Source organism: Poecile atricapillus, chromosome 39 (assembly GCF_030490865.1).
Source record: "Poecile atricapillus isolate bPoeAtr1 chromosome 39, bPoeAtr1.hap1, whole genome shotgun sequence".
In the NCBI taxonomy this organism is placed as follows: domain Eukaryota; kingdom Metazoa; phylum Chordata; class Aves; order Passeriformes; family Paridae; genus Poecile; species Poecile atricapillus.
Genome location: NC_081287.1, coordinates 143,964 through 162,069, shown reverse-complemented (window position 1 = coordinate 162,069; position 18,106 = coordinate 143,964). Strand labels below are relative to the sequence as shown.

The window sequence follows — 18,106 nt, the reverse complement described above, 5'->3', positions numbered from 1 at the left end:
TTTTACCCATCCGTCATCCGCACTTGAGCCTGCCATTCGTCTGTTCCCACACCGCTTCCCACCGCTTCGCACCTGAGCCTGCCATTCGCCGCTTCCCACCGCTTCTCACTGGGGTGTGGGCGCTGGCATCTCCTTGGCACTCATTGGAAAAGCGCCCTGCCGATCTACTCGATTGCGCGATTCCATTGCTGAAGGGGGCTGCAGGCGGGGCTCGTCGCTGCAGATCCCTGTAGTGATTGGCGAAGACGCGGCGGGTGGGCGAGCCCAGACGCGGAACAGGAGCGCTGATTGAGCGCGGGGCGGCCCCGCTGTCAGTCAGCGCCGGCCGGGGCGGCGGCGGCTCCGCGATGGCGGCGAGCGCGGGGCTCCCGCTGAGGGGGGAACGGCGCGGAGCCCCCCCGAGGTGGCGGCCGGGGGTCGCCATGGCCACGGAGCGCAGGTGCGAGGGGCCGGGGGGGCCGTGGAGGGGCTGTCATTGAACAATGGGGGTGTCCCCCCCTCAGGGGTGAGGGGGACGGGGGGCGGGGCATCGGCCCCCTGAGGGGGAAAATGGGGGTGACCCTCCCCAGCGGCGCGGGGGGGTTCCCGCCTTTTCTGCGTGAGGGGATGACAGCCCTCAGGGGCATCGGGAGTCACCTCCCCTTTGTGGGGGCCCTTCGCTGACCCCTCCTGAGGAGAATTTGGGGTCACCCCCATTTTTGAGGGGGTTTGGGTTCCCCCCCGCCTTTGTGTGGGGGCTTGGGGTCGCCCCTCTTTGTGAGGGTTTTTTCGGTTGACCCCTTTTTGTGGGTTTTTTTGAGGGGTGACCACCTCCCTTTTTGGGGTTTTTGGGGTCAAACCTCCAGCCCAGGCTCTGAGGGAGGGTTTTAAGGGGGGATTTTGGATCTGTCGCCTTCCAAATTGGAGGAATTTGGGGTCTTCCTATCCTTTTGTGTTCCCCTTTTTTGTGGGGGGCGGTAATTGGCAGGAGTGAATGAATGAAACCCTGCAATTCTGAGGGGGAATTGGGCTTTTTTCCTCCATTTTGGGGCACTCTGGGCTCCCTTTTCCCTTAAAACCCTGAGGTTTTGGTTAAAAACAAAATAATTAAAAAACAAAACCCCTCCCAAATCTTTATTTTGGGAGAATTTTCCCCTCCTTGACTCCCCCAATTTTGGGGAGGGGTTTGGGGTTTTCCCCCCTCCTCTTTGGGCTGAAATCCAGGGATCTGGGCTTTGCCGGGAGCTGTCAATCAGCCCTTCATCATTTCCTACGGTTTTCCCCCAAATTTCCGTCTTCCTCTGGGATTTTTCCCCTTTTCTCGCTGCTTTTCCCAGCCTGGATGGAAGGGGGAAGCCACAATTTTGGTGAAAAATCCCAGTTTGGGGCTTTTTTTCATCCAATTCCACACCAGAAAAATACAAAATTCCTCTCCCTGCTGGCGTTTAGAGGAATTTTCAAAAAAAATCCCGAATTTGGGACTGCAGGTGGCTGGATGGGGAGGCTCCGTTTTGGTGCTAAATTTGATTTTTTTTTCCCCCCCATTTTTGGTCATTTTTCATTCAGAGGATTGAAAATTCCCACCTGGTTTTCCACGGCGTCAGCAAAATCTGGGATTTCACCCCATTTTTATAATTTATTTTCTTTTTTTCCTCATGTTTGGAATGTTTGGGGTTGAATCCATAATTTTTTGCTTTTATCATCTTTCTTTCACCCTTCAGTTGGGATTTTGGGGCAAATTGGTGGAGTTTTGGTGTTTTGGGCTCTGCAGAAAGTGCAAAAATTGCTGCAGGATTTGGGGGAGAATCCCTGTTATGTGGAACTTTTGGGAGGGAGGAAAAACAGGGGAAAATTTTCGAGGTGGGGCAAATATTGGGATAAAAAAAGCACAAAATGATTTCAGTAAATGGCAGCAAAAACAGAAGAGGAATGTGGTGGAAAAGACAGAAAAAAAGGGTGGGGGGAAAAGGGAAAAAAAGGTGGAAAAGGCAGAAAAAGGAGGAAGGGTGGAAATGATGGAGGAGTGGGGCTGAAATGTGGGATTTGGGGGTGAAATGTGGGGTTTGGGGCTGAAATTCAGGGTTTTAGGGCTGAAAAACGGGATTTTGGGCTGCAACCTTGGATTTTAGGGCTGAAATGTGGGGTTTTGGGGCTGAAACGTGGGGTTTTGGCCCGTCCAGGTGAGCCCAGGCCGGCCATGGCCTCTCCGGCCGCCAGCCCGGACTCCTCGTCCCACGAGGGGCCCTCGGCCCCCGGAGGGTCCCCAACGTCCGACTCGGAGAACCTGAGCCCGGACGAGCTGGAGCTGCTGGCCAAGCTGGAGGAGCAGAACCGGTGAGGAAAAAGCTCATTTTTGGTGTTTTACACCCTTCATTTGGGCAGGAATTTGAACTCAAGTTCATTTCATATGGGTTGAGGGAAATATCTCCCTTTTTGTGGGGAATATCTGCGTTTTTTGAATGATTTTGGGAGGAATATTTTCATTTTGGGAGTGGTTTCTGGGGAGAACATCTCCATTTTTTTGGGAGAATGCATCAATTTTTAGGAGGAATATCTTCTTTTCGGGGGCAATATCTCAATTTTTGGAGATATTTAGAGATTCTCCAGCTTGGAGCTTTGGCCAAGCTGGGGGAGCAGAACCAGTGAGGAGACTGGGGCAGTTTTGGGGCGGTTTGGGGTCAATCCCACCTCATTCTGGGGGCATTTTGGGTCTCTCCCAGCGCCTGTGGGGACATTTTGGGTCAGTTTTGGGTGTCCCCAGGCTGCTGGAGGCCGACTCCAAGTCGATGCGCTCGGTGAACGGCTCGCGGCGCAACAGCGGCTCCTCGCTGGTGTCCAGCTCCTCGGCCTCGTCCAACCTCAGCCACCTGGAGGAGGACACCTGGATCCTCTGGGGCCGCATCGTCAACGAGTGGGATGAGTGGAGGAAGAAGAAGGAGAAGCTGCTCAAGGTGACCCCAGTTTGTCATGCTTTGGGGTGAAATTTCCCACTTTGTTCTGTTTTGGGATGGGTTTTTTCAATTCGTCGTTTTTTGAGATGGGATTTGTCCTCCTGGGTCACATTTTGGGGTGGATTTGGTCAACTGGACACATTTTGGGATGGGTTTGTCCAACAGGAGGACACAGCTTTGACCACGTTTGGGGTCAGAGTGACCCCCGTGTCCCCAGGAGTTGATCCAGAAGGGGATCCCACAGCATTTCTGGTCTATCACGTGGTGCCTGCTGTGCCCTGGAGCAGCAGCTTTGGGGTCACGTTTGGAGCTTTGGGGTCACGTTTGGAGCTTTGGGGTCACGTTTGGGGTGTCCCTGTCGCCAGGAGCTGATCCGGAAGGGGATCCCGCACCATTTCCGGGCCATCGTGTGGCAGCTGCTGTGCAGCGCGGCCGAGCTGCCGCTCAAGGCGCAGTACTCGGAGCTGCTGCGGATGTCGTCGCCCTGCGAGCGCCTGATCCGCCGCGACATCGCCCGCACCTACCCCGAGCACGACTTCTTCAAGGGCCAGGACAGCCTGGGCCAGGAGGTGCTCTTCAATGTCATGAAGGTGACGGGGCTTTGGGGACGTGGGGACGCTCGGGACAGGGGTCTGGGGTGGGACAGGGACATTGCGAAGGTGACGCAGATCTGGGGGCCTCCATGGAGAGGTTGGGGCCACCCCAAACTCATTTTTGGTTCCATCACAAATCAATTTTTGGGGGATTTGGTCCCAGCCCAAATTTTGAGGGATTTGGTTCCATCCCAAACCCCTGGAGCCAACAATTTTTACCTTTTCCTCCCCAAATCCCCTCATTCCCAACTTAATTTTTCCCATTAATTTGGAATTTCTAACCCAAAACTTGATGTCTTTTGGGATCTAAATCTGACTTTCCAGCCATATCCCAATCCTGGGATCCCAAAATAAATCCCAGTTTCCGTGGTCAGGGCTTCCCTCTCGAGGAATGTCCGGAGCAGGGGAGCCATGACCCAAATCCATGGATTTTTTTTGATTTTTACCATTTTTCCAGGCCTATTCCCTGGTGGATCGGGAGGTCGGATATTGCCAGGGCAGCGCCTTCATCGTGGGACTGCTGCTGATGCAGGTGGGAATTCCAGAGGTTTCTGTGGGAATCCTGGGGGTTGTTCTGGGAATTCCAGAGGTTTTTGTGGGAATCCTGGGGGTTGTTCTGGGAATTCCAGAGGTTTTTGTGGGAATCCTGGGGGGTTTTGTTGGGAATTCCTGGGGTTTTGGTGGGAATTCCTGGGGTTTTGGTGGGAATTGCTGGGGTTTTGTTGGGAGTTCCTGGGGTTTTGTTGGGAATTGCTGGGGTTTTGGTGGGAATTCCTGGCTGTTGGGGTCCCCAGATGCCGGAGGAGGAGGCGTTCAGCGTCTTCGTGCGGCTGATGCAGGAGTACCGGCTGCGCGAGCTCTTCAAGCCCAGCATGGCCGAGCTGGGGCTCTGCATTTACCAGTTCGAGTTCCTGCTGCAGGTGGGGACAGCGGGGACAGGGACAGGCCCCAAATTCCCTTTTCTGTCCTTTAATCCAACCCCGAATTCCCATTTTTCTCTGACCCCAAATTCCCATTTTTCTCTGACCCCGAATTCCCATTTCTGCCCCTGAATCCCCCGAATTCCCGTTTCCCGTGGCAGGAGCAGCTGCCGGAGCTGAACGTGCACTTCCGCTCGCAGAGCTTCCTCACCTCCATGTACGCCTCCTCCTGGTTCCTCACGCTCTTCCTCACCACCTTCCCCCTGCCCGTGGCCACGCGCGTCTTCGACATCTTCATGTACGAGGTAGCCCAAAATCGGCCCCTCTCACCCCGAAATCTGGGGCTTGGGGGAGATCAGAGTCCCTCAGAAACGGCTTTGGGCTTGACCAAATCCCTCTAAATTTGGGGTGGGACCAAATCCCTCCAGAGCAGCCCTGGGAATGGGTCAGGTGACCGTTGGATGACCCAAGGTGGCCCCAGGGTGGCTGTGATTGCTGTGGGGTGGCAGTGGTGGCCCCGGGGTGTCCTGAGATGGTCCTGGGGGTGGCAGTGGTGGCCCCGGGGTGGCCGTGGTGGCCCCGGGGTGACCCCAGTGACGGGGCGGGGCCGCCGGCAGGGGCTGGAGATCGTGTTCCGTGTGGGGATGGCCCTGCTCCAGTTCAACCAGGCCGAGCTGGTCCAGCTGGACATGGAGGGGATGTCCCAGGTACCGCCCCGAGCGGGGCTGGGCTGGGCTGGGATGGATTCGGGGTGGATTTGGTCACTGGGAGGATTTGGGGATGGATTTTGGGCTGGGCTGGGATGGATTCGGGGTGGATTTGGTCACTGGGAGGATTTGGGGATGGATTTTGGGCTGGGGTTGGGATGGATTTGGGGTGGATTTGGTCACTGGGAGGATTTGGGGATGGATTTTGGGCTGGGGTTGGGATGGATTCGGGGTGGATTTGGTCACTGGGAGGATTTGGGGATGGATTTTGGGCTGGGGTTGGGATGGATTCGGGGTGGATTTGGTCACTGGGAGGATTTGGGGATGGATTTTGGGGTGGATTTGCTCATTGGGATGGGGCTTTGGGGGAGGTTGGTCAGTGGGATGGGTTTAGGGATGGGTTTGGCCAATGGGGTGACATTTTCCCCATTTTGTGCCAGTTTTCCCCCGTTTGGGGTCAGTTTTCCCTCATTCTGGGTGGGTTTTTCCCATTTTGTGCCATTTTTTCTCCGATTTGGGTGAGTTTTCCCTGATTTGGGGTGAGTTTCCCTGATGTGATCCTGGCCCTGCAGTACTTCCAGAAGGTGATCCCGCACCAGTTTGACTCGTGCCCGGACAAGCTCATCCTGCGCGCCTGCCAGGTCAAGTACAACCCCAGGAAGATGAAGAGGTCAGGGGGACACGTCCCTGTCCCCGTCCCCTGTCCCCATCCCCTGTCCCCATTCCCTGTCCCCAGCCCTGTCCCTGTCCCCAGCCCTGTCCCTGTCCCCAGCCCTGTCCCGTCCCCGCAGGCTGGAGAAGGAATACGCCGCCCTCAAGAGCAAGGAGATGGAGGAGCAGATCGAGATCAAGGTGAGACACACCTGGGGACACCTGGGGACACCTGGGGACACCTGGGGTCATTACAGGGTCACACTGAGCCATCCCACAGCCATTGGAGCCACCCCAGGGCCACCTGACCCAACCTTGGGGCCACTTCGGGTCTTCCCAGGGTCACCAAACACACCCTGGCTGTCCCCAGGCTGTCCCTGGGGTCAGTGGCAGTTGGGGACGTCCCCTCCCCCTGGGCTAATCTCTCTTCTGTCCCCTCCCTGTCCCCTCCCTGTCCCCTCAGCGGCTCCGCTCTGAGAACCGCCTGCTGAAGCAGCGCATCGAGACCCTGGAGAAGGTGAGGACCCCCAAAACACCCGGGGGGAGCCCAAAAACACCCCAAAACACCCCAAAACACGGCATGGAACCCCCAAAAACCCCTCAAAACAGTGCATGGAACCCAAAAACACCCCAAAACACCCCAAAACACAGCATAGAACCCCAAAAAACAAAAAAGAAAACCCTTAAAACACTGCATGGAACCCCAAAACAACCGAAAGCAGCTGGGGAGACTCAGAAAGACCCCAGGAAACCCCAAAAAAGCCAAACCCATCCCAGGGAATCCCAAAAAAAACACATGGAACCCCAGAAGCACCAGGGGAGACCCCAAAAAAACCCCAAATCCCCCAAGAAACCCCAAAACCCCTTCTGAGGAACCCAAACCTCCTAGGGCACTCTAGTTCTGGGGTAAAATTCCCTCATTTTGGGACAAAAACCCCATTTGGGGGTAAAATCCCTCCTATTTTGAACAAAATCTCCTCACATTTTGGGATAAAATCCATCATTTTGAGGTAAAATTGCTCCATTTAGACACAAACTCTCCCCTTTTTTGGACAAAATCCCCCGTTTAGGGCCAACATCCCCTTTTTGCGTTAAACCTCCGCACTCAGGGCACAAAACCCCAAATCCTGGGGAATTCTGTGGGAATTCTGTGGGAATTCTGTGGGAATTCTGCGGGAAGGGAGCGGGGCGCGGGTGCCTCTGTCGCTGTCGCCGCTGTCGCTGTCCCTGACCTGGCTCTGTCGCTGTCCCCTCCCCTCCCAGGAGAGCGCGGCCCTGGCCGATCGCCTCATCCAGGTACTGCCTCCTTCCCAATTTTCCCCTTTTTCCACCCATTTCCTCCTCCTCCTCCTCCTCCTCCCCTCCCTTCCCCCAGCCTCGTTTTGGGGCGGATTTTCGCTTTTTCCGCCTTTTTTTCCTGCTTTTCCGGAGGCTCCCGCGCAGCCCGGGAGGGAGGGATGGTTTGGGGTGAAAAGCGGCGATTTCAGGAGTTTGGATGGAGTTTGGGGTGGGGGAGGGAAGGGAGGGGACAAATGGCCCTGGAGGTCCCCACGGGGCTGGTGGCACCTCCCTGTCCCTGGTGTCACTCCCTGGTTCCTGAGCCCATTCTGCCGTACCAGCGTCACCCCAGTGTCCCCAGTGTCACTCACTGTCCCCCCCGCGCTGGCTCTGCCCCGGCGGCAGGAGGTGACAGCGTCCCCGATGTCCCCGATGTCCCCAGGGCCAGGTGACACGAGCACAGGAGGCTGAGGAGAACGACGTCATCCGGCGGGAGCTGGCACTGGTGCGGCAACGCTGCAGCTCGGCCACCGAGAGCCTGAGACGGGCACAGAGCACCATCAGAGAGCTGCAGGTGTGTCACTGTCACCTGTGTGTCACCTGTGTGTCACCTGTGTGTCACCTGTGTGTCACCTGTGTGCCACCTGTGTGCCACCTGTGTCATTGTGTCACCTGCGTGCTGCCTGTTTGTCACCTCCTTTGTCACCTGTTACCTGAGTGTCACACAAGGTGAGCGAGGCGGGGAGGTGACAAGGCAGGTGACAGCGCTGGGGACATGTTGGTGACATTTGGTGACACTTGCCTGACCGAGGAGTTGGTGGCGGGTGGGGACGATGGGGAGGTGACACTCGGTGACACCTGGGGACGTTTGGGGACAGGGTAACCCCCGGCTGACCGAGGAGTTCGTGGCACACCTGGAGACGGAGCTGGAGCGGTCGCGGCTGCGCGAGAGCGAAACCCTGGGCGCCCTCAAGGAGATGCAGGACAAGGTCCTGGACATGGAGAAGGTGACACTGTGGGGACACCGTGGGGACACCAGGGGTGGCAGGGTTCCGTGGGGACGGGGAGTGGTGGCACTGGGGACAGGAACTGTCCTGGGTGGCTCTCTGAAGGTGCCCCCATCTGTCCCCACTGCTGTCCCCGTGTCCCCACTGATGTCCCCGTGTCCCTGTCCCCAGCGCCAGCCGCTGCTGCCGGACGAGTCCAGCGTGGTTCGGCTGCAGGAGGAGCTGCAGGAGCTGGCCCTGAGTGACCTGGGGGACACCTGGCAGGTGAGACACAGGGACATTGGGGACACTTGGCAGGTGAGACACGGGGACATTGGGGACACCTGGCAGGTGAGACACGGGGACACTGGGGACACCTGGCAGGTGAGACACGGGGACACTGGGGACACCTGGCAGGTGAGACACGGGGACATTGGGGACACCCGGCAGGTGAGACATGGGGACATTGGGGACACTTGGCAGGTGAGACATGGGGACATTAGGGACAAGTGGCAGGGTGTGGGTGTCCCAGCTGCCCCTGGGTGTCCCAGGTGTGTCCCTACCTGAGCAGATGTGTCCCCAGCTGTCCCCAGCTGTCCCCACTGAGCAGGTGTGTCCCCAGCTGTCCCCAGGTGTGTCCCCACTGAGCAGGTGTGTCCCCAGGTGTCCCCAGCTGTCCCCACTGAGCAGGTGTGTCCCCAGGTGTCCCCAGCTGTCCCCACTGAGCAGGTGTGTCCCCAGGTGTGTCCCCACTGAGCAGGTGTGTCCCCAGCTGTCCCCAGGTGTGTCCCCACTGAGCAGGTGTGTCCCCAGGTGTCCCCAGGTGTGTCCCCACTGAGCAGGTGTGTCCCCAGGTGTGCGGGGGCCGCTGGAAGGAGCCGCGGGCGCTGCACGAGGCCGTGCTGGGGGTGCAGCTGCGCGAGAGCCAGGCCCAGGCGGAGCTGAGGGCGCTGAGACAGCGCGTGCTGCACCTGGAGACACAGGTGAGCAACTGGGATGGACTGGGATGGACTGGGACAGTGTGTGCTGCACCTGGAGACACAGGTGAGCAACTGGGATGGACTGGGATGGACTGGGAGAGCAAGGACCAGGTTTTTCCCAGTCACTCCCGGGTCTATCCCAGACACTCCCGGGTGTTTCCCGCTCTCTCCCGGGTGTTTCCCGCTCTCTCCCGGGTCTATCCCGCTCTCTCCCGGGTGTTTCCCGCTCTCTCCCGGGTCTATCCCGCTCTCTCACGGGTGTTTCCCGCTCTCTCCCGGGTCTGTCCCGCTCTCTCCCGGGTCTGTCCCGCTCTCTCCCGGGTCTGTCCCGCTCTCTCCCGGGTGTTTCCCGCTCTCTCCCGGGTGTTTCCCGCTCTCTCCCGGGTGTTTCCCGCTCTCTCCCGGGTCTATCCCGCTCTCTCCCGGGTCTATCCCGCTCTCTCCCGGGTCTGTCCCGCTCTCTCCCGGGTCTGTCCCGCTCTCTCCCGGGTCTATCCCGCTCTCTCCCGGGTGTTTCCCGCTCTCTCCCGGGTCTGTCCCGCTCTCTCCCGGGTCTATCCCGCTCTCTCACGGGTGTTTCCCGCTCTCTCCCGGGTGTTTCCCGCTCTCTCCCGGGTCTATCCCACTCTCTCCCGGGTCTGTCCCGCTCTCTCCCGGGTCTGTCCCGCTCTCTCCCGGGTCTGTCCCGCTCTCTCCCGGGTGTTTCCCGCTCTCTCCTGGGTGTTTCCCGCTCTCTCCCGGGTCTATCCCGCTCTCTCCCGCTCCAGGGCCGGATCCAGCGCTCGGTGCTGGGCCGTGCCGAGCAGGCCTGTGCCGGGCTGAGGGAGCAGCTCCGCGCCGCGGCCGCCCAGAGCCAGGGGCTGCAGGCCCAGCTGAGCGAGAGCCACCGCAAACACGCCGAGGCGCAGTGCAAGGTGGGACGGGGACCCGGGGTGTCCCCAGGGTGTCCCCGAGTGTCCCCCAGTGTCCCAGGGTGTCCCAGAGTGTCCCCAGGGTGGCCTTGGGTGTCCCAGGCTGTCCCCAGGGTGGCCCCATGGTGGCCCTGGGTGTCCCAGGTATCCCAGGCTGTCCCCAGGGTGGCCCCGGGTGTCCCCCGGTGTCCCTGCGGTGACAGCACTGTCCCCAGAGCAAGGAGGAGGTGATGGCCGTGCGGCTGCGCGAGGCCGACAGCATGGCCGCCCTGGCCGAGATGCGCCAGCGCGTGGCCGAGCTGGAGATCCAGGTACGGGGACAGCAGGGGACAGCAGGGGACACGGGGGGACATGGAGGGGACGTGGGGGGATGTGGGGACATGGAGGGGACACGGGGGGACGGGTGGGACATGGGGGTATGTGGAGACATGGGGGGACATGGAGGGGCTGGGGGACGGGTGGGACATGGAGGGGATGTGGGGCACAGGGGGCACAGGAGGGGACAGGTGGCCAGAGTGTCCCCTCAGTGTCCCCTCGGTGTCCCCTCGGTGTCCCCTCGGTGTCCCCCAGCGGGAGGAGGGACGGCTGCAGGGCCAGCTGGAGCACTCGGACGCCGCGCAGTACATCCGGCACCTGCGGGGCCACATCAGCGAGCTCAAGGCCGAGGTGGGGACACCGGGGACACTGGGGGGACACTGGGGGGACATTGGGGGGACACTGGAGGGATTGAGGACATGGGGAACACCGGGGGATTGGGGACACTGGGAGGACAGTGGGGACATGGGGAAACACCCGAGTGGCATCCAGGGGGGCCTGGGGGAGGTGACAGGGGTTGGGGACACCTGGCTGGCACCCACAGGTGCTGGGGATCCGCAGTCTGGCCCCGGAGCCACTGGTGACATCCCTGGGTGCCACCGTTGATGTCCCCTCAGTGCCACATGGTCTGGGGACAGCTGGTGACGACGTGTTCCCCCTGTCCCCAGATCCGGCTGCTGCGGGGGCCGCTGTCCTTTGGCGCGGTGGCCTTGGGGACACGCCTGGGGGACGAGGACTCGCTGGGCTCATCGGATGAGGAGCTGCCACCGCCCTTCGCCCTGACCCCGGGGGACATCGGGGACATCGGGGACAGCAGTGACAGCGAGCCTGAGGTGACAGCCCCAGCACAGTGACCCCAGGGGACACCGGGGACTGCCCGAGGTGGCACCAACAGCGCCGTGACCCACAAGGGACACCAGGGACATCGGGGACAGGCCGGGGCCACCCCAGGGACCCTCAGGGACATCGTGGGGACCTGCCAGGCCCAGCCCAGGGACACCGGGGGACAATGGCACACCTGTGGCACATCCCAGGTCCCTGTGGCACTTTGGGGACACCTGTGACAAGCAGGGGACATCAAGGGGCACCTGCGAGACACGGGGGACACTGTGGGACGTGCAGGGGACACTGAGGGACAGCGAGATCCCGGGATCCCAGAGCCGGCGCCCTCCTGGCTGCTGTGGGACCCCCGAGGACGGGACCGGTTTGCCCTGGACCCCCTGGATGGATCCCGGATCCCAAACGGATCCCAAACCCCTCCCCAAATGGATCCCGGACTCTGAACCCCCTCCTGGATGGATCCCGGATCCCCAAACGGATCCCAACCCCCTCTGGACTGCTCGGATGGACCCCAGACCCCCCTGGGCCCCCCAAACGGATCCTGGGCCCCTCTGGACTGATCTCCTGGACAGATCCCGGACTCTGAACCCCCCTGGGCCCCCCGAGCGGATCCCGAACCCCTCTGGACCCCCCGGATGGATCCCAGATCCCAAACGGATCCCCCAGACAGATCCGGGACCGGGACAATTCTGGGGACACCCCCCACACCCCCCCCCCCGCTGTACAGAAATACAGGATCCCAAAAAGCCTCGGATCGACCCCAAAAATCCTTGGATTGACCCCAAAAGCAGCAGCCCAGGCCGTGTCCCCGGTGTCACCTCCCGGTGTGTAAGGGGTGTGTAAGGGGTGTGTAAGGGGTGTGTAAGGGGTGTGTAAGGGGTGTGTATCGGGTATGTAACGGCTGTGTAAGGGGTGTGTAATGGCTGTGTAAGGGATGTGTAAGGGGTGTGTATCGGGTGTGTATCAGGTGTGTAAGGGCTGTGTAAGGGGTGTGTATCAGGTGTGTAAGGGGTGTGTAAGGGGTGTGTATCGGGTATGTAATGGCTGTGTAAGTGCTGTGAAACGGCTGTGTAAGGGGTGTGTAAATCCTCTCCCCCCCCACATCCGCAGCCGCTCCCATTTCTCCGGTTTTTATGCTGAAATAGTTTCCACCAAAATACAAAAATATCCCGGGGGTGTGGGGGGAGCCCCAGGAGCCCCCCGGGGACGGGGACGGGGCAGGGTCCCCCCCAAGGCGGTCAGTGCGGGGGGGACACGGGGGGGTGACAGTGTGTGACAGGATGTGACAGCGTGTGCCAGGGGGGTGACAGGCTCAGATTGCCATCGGGGGGCACTTGGCGGGGAGGAGGGGGGGCCTGTGCCGTGTTTTGGGGGCCCCCCCACCCAAAAAAGCCCCTTGGGGGCGGGGGGAACAGCCCTGTCCCTGTTGGGGACATCGATGTCACCGTGGGGGGGTCCAGGAGTGTTTTGTGGGGGGAAAGGGAACAACGGATTTGGGGGGTCTGGAGTTTGGGGGGAACCCAGGTCCCGAGGGGGGGGGTACAGGGAATTTGGGGGGGTCCGGAATTGGGGGCACCCAGGTCCCGGGGGGGCTCCTCAGGGGGGGCTCTCAGGGGGGGCTCTCAGGGCACTTTGGGGGTCCAGCAGATTTTGGGGGAGTGGGTCCAGCTTTTGGGGGGTTCCCCAATCACGGGGATTGCAGCGGGGGGGTCCCAGTTCAGGGGGGTTCCCCAGTTCAGGGGGGTTCCCTGGTCCCTGGGGGTTCCCTGGTCCCTGGGGGGGTCCCAGTTCAGGGGGTCCCCGGTCTGGGGGGGTCCCCAGCGGGGCTCAGCAGCGCCCGGCCTTGGCGTCCCCGATGGCGCCCCAGACGTCGAAGACGAACTCGTCGGGGAAGGCGAAGTCCCCGAGCTGCGCGTCCAGAGCCTCGGCCAGCGCGTCCGGGTCCCGCGCGTCGCGGCCCAGCTCCACCATGGTGGCCGCTGCGGGGACAGCACGGTCAGGGGGTCCCCAAATCCCGTGTCCCCAATGTCCCCTGACTGCAGCACAGCCGGGAACTCCGGGGGGCTTGGGGACATCGGGGGTGTCGGGAGGGTTTGGGGGGTCCCCGGGAGTTTGGGGGAGGTCCCCAGGATTTGGGGGGTCCCCAGGATTTGGGGGGTCCCCAGGATTTGGGGGGGTTCCCCAGGATTTGGGGGTTCCCCAGGATTTGGGGGGTCCCCAGGATTTGGGGGTTCCCCAGGATTTGGGGGGGTTCCCCAGGATTTGGGGGGTCCCCAGGATTTGGGGGGGTTTCCCAGGATTTGGGGGGGTTCCCCAGGATTTGGGGGGTTCCCCAGGATTTAGGGGTTCCCCAGGATTTGGGGGTTCCCCAGGATTGGGTTTGGGGGTCCCAGCTCACCCAGCTCGCTGTCCCGGATGCCCATGTAGCTCTCCAGCAGATCGTCCACCTTGGCCACCGCGCGCTCCTCAAAGGCCGAGGGCTGGGGGGATTCGGGGGGTTTGGGGGGTCCCCAAGGACCCAGGGGGGATTTGGGGGGGATCCTGGGTGGACTTTGGGGTGTCTCCAGGGGATTTCGGGTGGTGCCCAGGTGGATTTGGGGACATTCTGGGGATATCTGGGAGGTCCTCAGGGGACTTTGGGCTTCCTGGGGGGATTAGGGGAGGTCCTGAAGGTCCCAGCACATTTTAGGGAGTCCTTGGGGGATTTGGGGGGAATTTTGGGGTCCCGGGGCTGGGTTTGGGGTGGTACCTGCTCCTGCAGCGTGGCCGGGCCCCTCGAGCGCAGCCTCAGCGTCCCCCGGCCCCCCTGGGGGAACTCCCCCCGAGCGCCCCCCGAGCGCGGCCCCAGCACCTCTGGGACAGAGGGAACGGTCAGGGACCCCCTGGGACCCCAAAACATCCCCGGGACCCCAAAACATCCCCGGGACCCCCCTGGGACCCCAAAACATCCCCGGGACCCCCTGGGACCCCAAAACATCCCCGGGACCCCAAAACATCCCTGGGACCCCCTGGGACCCCAAAACATCCCCGGGACCCCCTGGGACCCCCAAAATATCCCCAGGACCCCAAAACATCCCCGGGACCCCCTGGGACCCCAAAACATCCCCGGGACCCCCCTGGGACCCAAAACATCCCCGGGACCCCCCTGGGACCCCCAAAACATCCCCGGGACCCCCCACAGGGTTTGGGGCTTGCCCTGGGGATCCCAGTGCTCCCAGCACGCTGCCAATTCATTCACAGTGCCCCCAGTTCACTCCCAGTCCCCCCCAGTTCACTCCCAGTCCCCCCCAGTTCACTCCCAGTGCCCCCCAGTGTCCCCAGTCCCCCCCCAGTGTCCCCAGTTCACTCCCAGTCCCCCCCAGTGTCCCCAGTTCACTCCCAGTCTCCCCCAGTCCCCCCCAGTGTCCCCAGTTCACTCCCAGTCCCCCCCAGTGTCCCCAGTCCCCCCCAGTGTTCCCAGTTCACTCCCAGTGCCCCCAGTTCACTCCCAGTGCCCCCCAGTCCCCCCCCACTCCCCCCCAGTTCCCCCCAGTGCCCCCCAGTCCCCCCAGTGTCCCCGGTACGCACCCGGGGCGCGGCGGGGCTCGGTGAGGCGCAGCGTGAAGCGCTGCCCGCGGGGCAGCTCCTGCAGCAGCCGCGCCACCTCGAAATGCCGCGCTCCCACCAGGCTGCGCCCGTCCAGCGCCTCCAGCACGTCCCCGACCCCCACCTGCGGCACCCGCGCCACCAGCGAGCCCTCGCGGATGCGCTGGGACACGGGACAGGGACACCTGGGATCAGCTGGGACCACCTGGGGCTACCTGGGGTCACCCCCACCCAGCCAGGTGTCCCCTCAGGTGTCCCCACCCCAGGGCGCTGCCCGGCCCTCACCCAGCACCCCCAGCTGTCCCCAGGTGTCCCCCACCCCGGGGTGGCTCCAGCCCCTCAGCCATCACTGCCAGGTGTGTCCCCTTGGTCCCCAGGTGTGTCCCCAGTGTCCCAGGTGTGTCTGAGGTGTGTCCCTGCTGTCCCAGGTGTGTCCCCGCTGTCCCCAGGTGTGTCCCAGCTGTGTCCCAGCTGTGTCCCAGCTGTGTCCAAGGTGTGTCCCCTTGGTCCCCAGGTGTGTCCCCAGTATCGCAGGTGTGTCTGAGGTGTGTCCCCTTGGTCCCCAGGTGTGTCCCCTTGGTCCCCAGGTGTGTCCCAGGTGTGTCCCAGCTGTGTCCCAGGTGTGTCCCCTTTGTCCCCAGGTGTGTCCCCAGTGTCCCAGGTGTGTCTGAGGTGCGTCCCTGCTGTCCCCAGGTGTGTCCCTGCTGTCCCAGGTGTGTCCCTGCTGTCCCCAGGTGTGTCCCAGGTGTGTCCCCGCTGTCCCAGGTGTGTCCCCTTGGTCCCCAGGTGTGTCCCAGGTGTGTCCCAGCTGTGTCCCAGCTGTGTCCCAGGTGTGTCCCCTTGGTCCCCAGCTGTCCCCAGGTGTCCCCACACCTTGATGAAGGCGTAGCCGGCGCCGTTGTCGGTGATGGTGAGCCCCAGCGCCTGCTCGGACTTGAGCAGCTGCACGTCCTTGCGGCGGCCGCGCGTGTGCGCGAAGATGAAATCCTCCAGGCCGATCTGTCCCCCCAGCAGCTTCTCCATGTCCACCTGCGGCGTGTTCAGCGTGCAGAACAGCACCTGGGGACACGGGGACATTGAGGGGACATTGAGGGGACACTGCGGCCACCTGCGCTCAGCGGGGGGACACCACAGGTCCCACCTGTCACCCCCTCCAGGTGTCCCCAAACACCTCCTGACACCCCCAGCTCCGTGTCCCTGGGGAGTGTCCCCAGCCCCCCCGTGTCCTGGTGTCCCCATTGCCCCCCGGTGTCCCCCCGGTGTCACAGTGTCCCGGTGTCCCCGCGGTGTCCCCCCGGTGTCCCCGCGGTGTCACGGTGCCCACCTCAGCCGGGGGGATGCCGAAGGCCTCCCCGATTTTCCCGTACAGCTCCCGCACGTTGCTGAAGCCCTCCACGCGGCCGGTGGGCGAGCCGTGGGCGAGCTGCGTGTGGAACACGAGGCGCGGCCGCAGCGCGGGCCCGGCCCCGGCCCCGGCCCCGGCCCCCGCCGCCCCCCCGGGCTCCCCCGCCGCGCCCCCGCCAGCCCCGGAGCCCTCCTCGTTCTCCACCAGCGGCGGCGGCTTCTTGCGGCGGCCCAGGCCCAGCGGCATCGGGGTTCGGGGGTTCGGGGGCTCGGGGGCTCGGGGGGTTCGGGGGGTTCGGGGGTTCGGGGGTTCGGGGGGTTCGGGGGTTCGGGGGTTCGGGGGGTTCGGGGGTTCGGGGGGTTCGGGGGTTCGGGGGTTCGGGGTGTTCGGGGGGTTCGGGGGTTCGGGGGTTCGGGGGTTGGGGGGTTCGGGGGGTTCGGGGGGTTCGGGGGTTCGGGGGCTCGGGGGGTTCGGGGGGCTCGGGGGGCTCGGGGGGTTCGGGGGTTCGGGGGGTCTGGGAGGGTTTTGGGGATGGGGGCCGGGAAGGTTCAGGTGGGTTTGGGGGCGCTCGCGGGGGTCTGAGGGGGCTCTGGAGGGGGTTTAGGGGGGTTCGGGGGTGTCCGGAGAGGTTCCGGGGGGTTCGGCTGTATCGGGGTGGTTCGGGGGTGGTTCCGGGGGGGTCGCAGCGCTGTTCCGGCGGGTGCCGGGGGGGTTCGGCTGTATCGGGGTGGTTCCGGGGGGTTCGGGGGTGGTTCCGGGGGGTTCGGGGGGGTCGCAGCGCTGTTCCGGTGGGTTCGGGGCTCGCTGCCCCCACCCCGGGATGGGGGAGGGGGGGTTCCTGCGCTGCTTCGGTGGGGGCTGGAAGGAGAGAGGGGGAAACTGAGGCACGGGGCGCGAGGCGATCGAGGCCGCCCCGGTACCGGGGGGGTCCCCGAGTCCCTCAGGCCCGGCCAGCGACACCCGGAGCACCCCCGGGACCCCCTCGGACCCGCGCTACCGCCAGCCCCCGCCGGCTCCCGGTTCCGAGCGGCCCTCAGGCCCACCCCGGCCCCTCCCGGGCAGCCGCAGCCCCGATCTCGGTACCGGGCCCGGTGCCGGTCCCGGGCCCCCCTCACCGGCCGGACCCTGCGCCGGGCGCTGCTGCTGGAGCGGCACTTCCGGGGGGCGTGGCCAAACCGCGCCCCAACCAATCAGCGCCGCCGCCCCGCCCCGCCCGCGAATGGGAGGTGAGAGGGGGCAGGAAAGGGCTGGGCCGCTCGGGACACCCCCGCCCGCCGCGGGCAATGGGCGCGCCCGGCCTCGCGCCGCCGCGCAGCCAATCAGGAACCAGGACAGTGCATGCCGGGGGCGGGGCCAAGAGGGGCGTGGTCCAAGGGCGGGGCCGGGTGGGGGGCGGACCCCAAAGGGGGGGCGGACCCCAAAGGGGGGCTCGGACCCCAAAGGGGAGGGGCGGGAACGGAGCCGGGAGGGTCATTGGGGAGGGGTCACGAACCCCATTTGGGGGCGCAGACCCCGTTTGGGGAGGGGGCGTGAACAGACCCTGTTCGGCTCTTGGGGGGGGTCACCGTGTGATTTTCGGGGGGGCGGAAGAGCCTCTGTGTCACCCCTGCCCCCGAGCCCCCCCCCCCCCCGGTCCCTCCGGTGCCCCCCTGGTCACGCCCGAGCCCCCCGAGACCCCCACCCGGTTCCCCCCGTCCCCCCGATCCCCCCCCCGGTGCCCTCCGGTGCCCCCCCAGTGCCCCCCCTGTGTCCCCTCGGTGTCCCCGGCGCCCCCTCCCCGAACAGAAGCACGGGCCAGGTTTCAGCGCTGTTTTTATCACGGACCCTTTTCCAGGCGGTTCCACCCCAAAACCGCGAGGGACCCGCCCCGACCCCCCCCCCGAGCCGCCCGCGGCCCCCCCACCCCCCCCGAGGGGTCCCCCCTGGCCTGGGGGGGCTGGGAAGGGACACGGAACCCCACGACCACCCCCAGATGAGGGGGAGGCACCCCGGGGACCCCAAAAGGGGGGACAGGGAGACCCCCCAGAGTGGGGGGAGGGGACAGGGGCACCCCCCTCACACACAC

The 18,106-nt window shown here is 63.6% G+C and overlaps 2 protein-coding genes across 9 annotated transcripts; one reads left to right on the top strand and one right to left on the bottom strand.

The window, feature by feature from the left end:
* The first annotated feature begins 276 nt into the window (after positions 1–276).
* EVI5L (ecotropic viral integration site 5 like) lies at positions 277–11,859 on the top strand. Of its 8 annotated transcripts, none has more exons than XM_058861777.1 (20): positions 285–439; positions 2,160–2,313; positions 2,741–2,930; positions 3,296–3,520; positions 3,981–4,055; positions 4,318–4,443; positions 4,605–4,748; positions 5,061–5,150; positions 5,723–5,820; positions 5,942–6,002; positions 6,265–6,318; positions 7,065–7,097; positions 7,522–7,653; positions 7,958–8,086; positions 8,258–8,350; positions 8,908–9,109; positions 9,813–9,959; positions 10,172–10,267; positions 10,527–10,622; positions 10,940–11,859. In XM_058861777.1, the coding sequence occupies exons 2-20, from the start codon at positions 2,177–2,179 to the stop codon at positions 11,026–11,028; spliced, it is 2,217 nt and encodes a 738-aa protein (XP_058717760.1). In that variant the 5' UTR covers positions 285–439; positions 2,160–2,176; the 3' UTR covers positions 11,029–11,859. The 8 variants fall into 8 exon arrangements, 6 of the variants coding, with proteins under 6 accessions (XP_058717764.1, XP_058717763.1, XP_058717760.1 ...); XM_058861776.1 differs by having other exon boundaries at positions 287–439; positions 8,908–9,048; XR_009280302.1 differs by lacking the exon at positions 10,527–10,622 and having other exon boundaries at positions 283–439; positions 8,908–9,048; positions 9,813–10,049; positions 10,101–10,267; positions 10,940–11,066.
* Positions 11,860–12,674: 815 nt separating this feature from the next.
* GIPC1 (GIPC PDZ domain containing family member 1) lies at positions 12,675–16,287 on the bottom strand. Its single transcript, XM_058861855.1, has 6 exons — positions 16,021–16,287; positions 15,570–15,755; positions 14,679–14,859; positions 13,861–13,964; positions 13,510–13,591; positions 12,675–13,090 (listed from the first exon to the last, which is right to left on the bottom strand). The coding sequence occupies exons 1-6, from the start codon at positions 16,285–16,287 to the stop codon at positions 12,939–12,941; spliced, it is 972 nt and encodes a 323-aa protein (XP_058717838.1). The 3' UTR covers positions 12,675–12,938.
* Between the last annotated feature and the right edge of the window lie 1,819 nt (positions 16,288–18,106).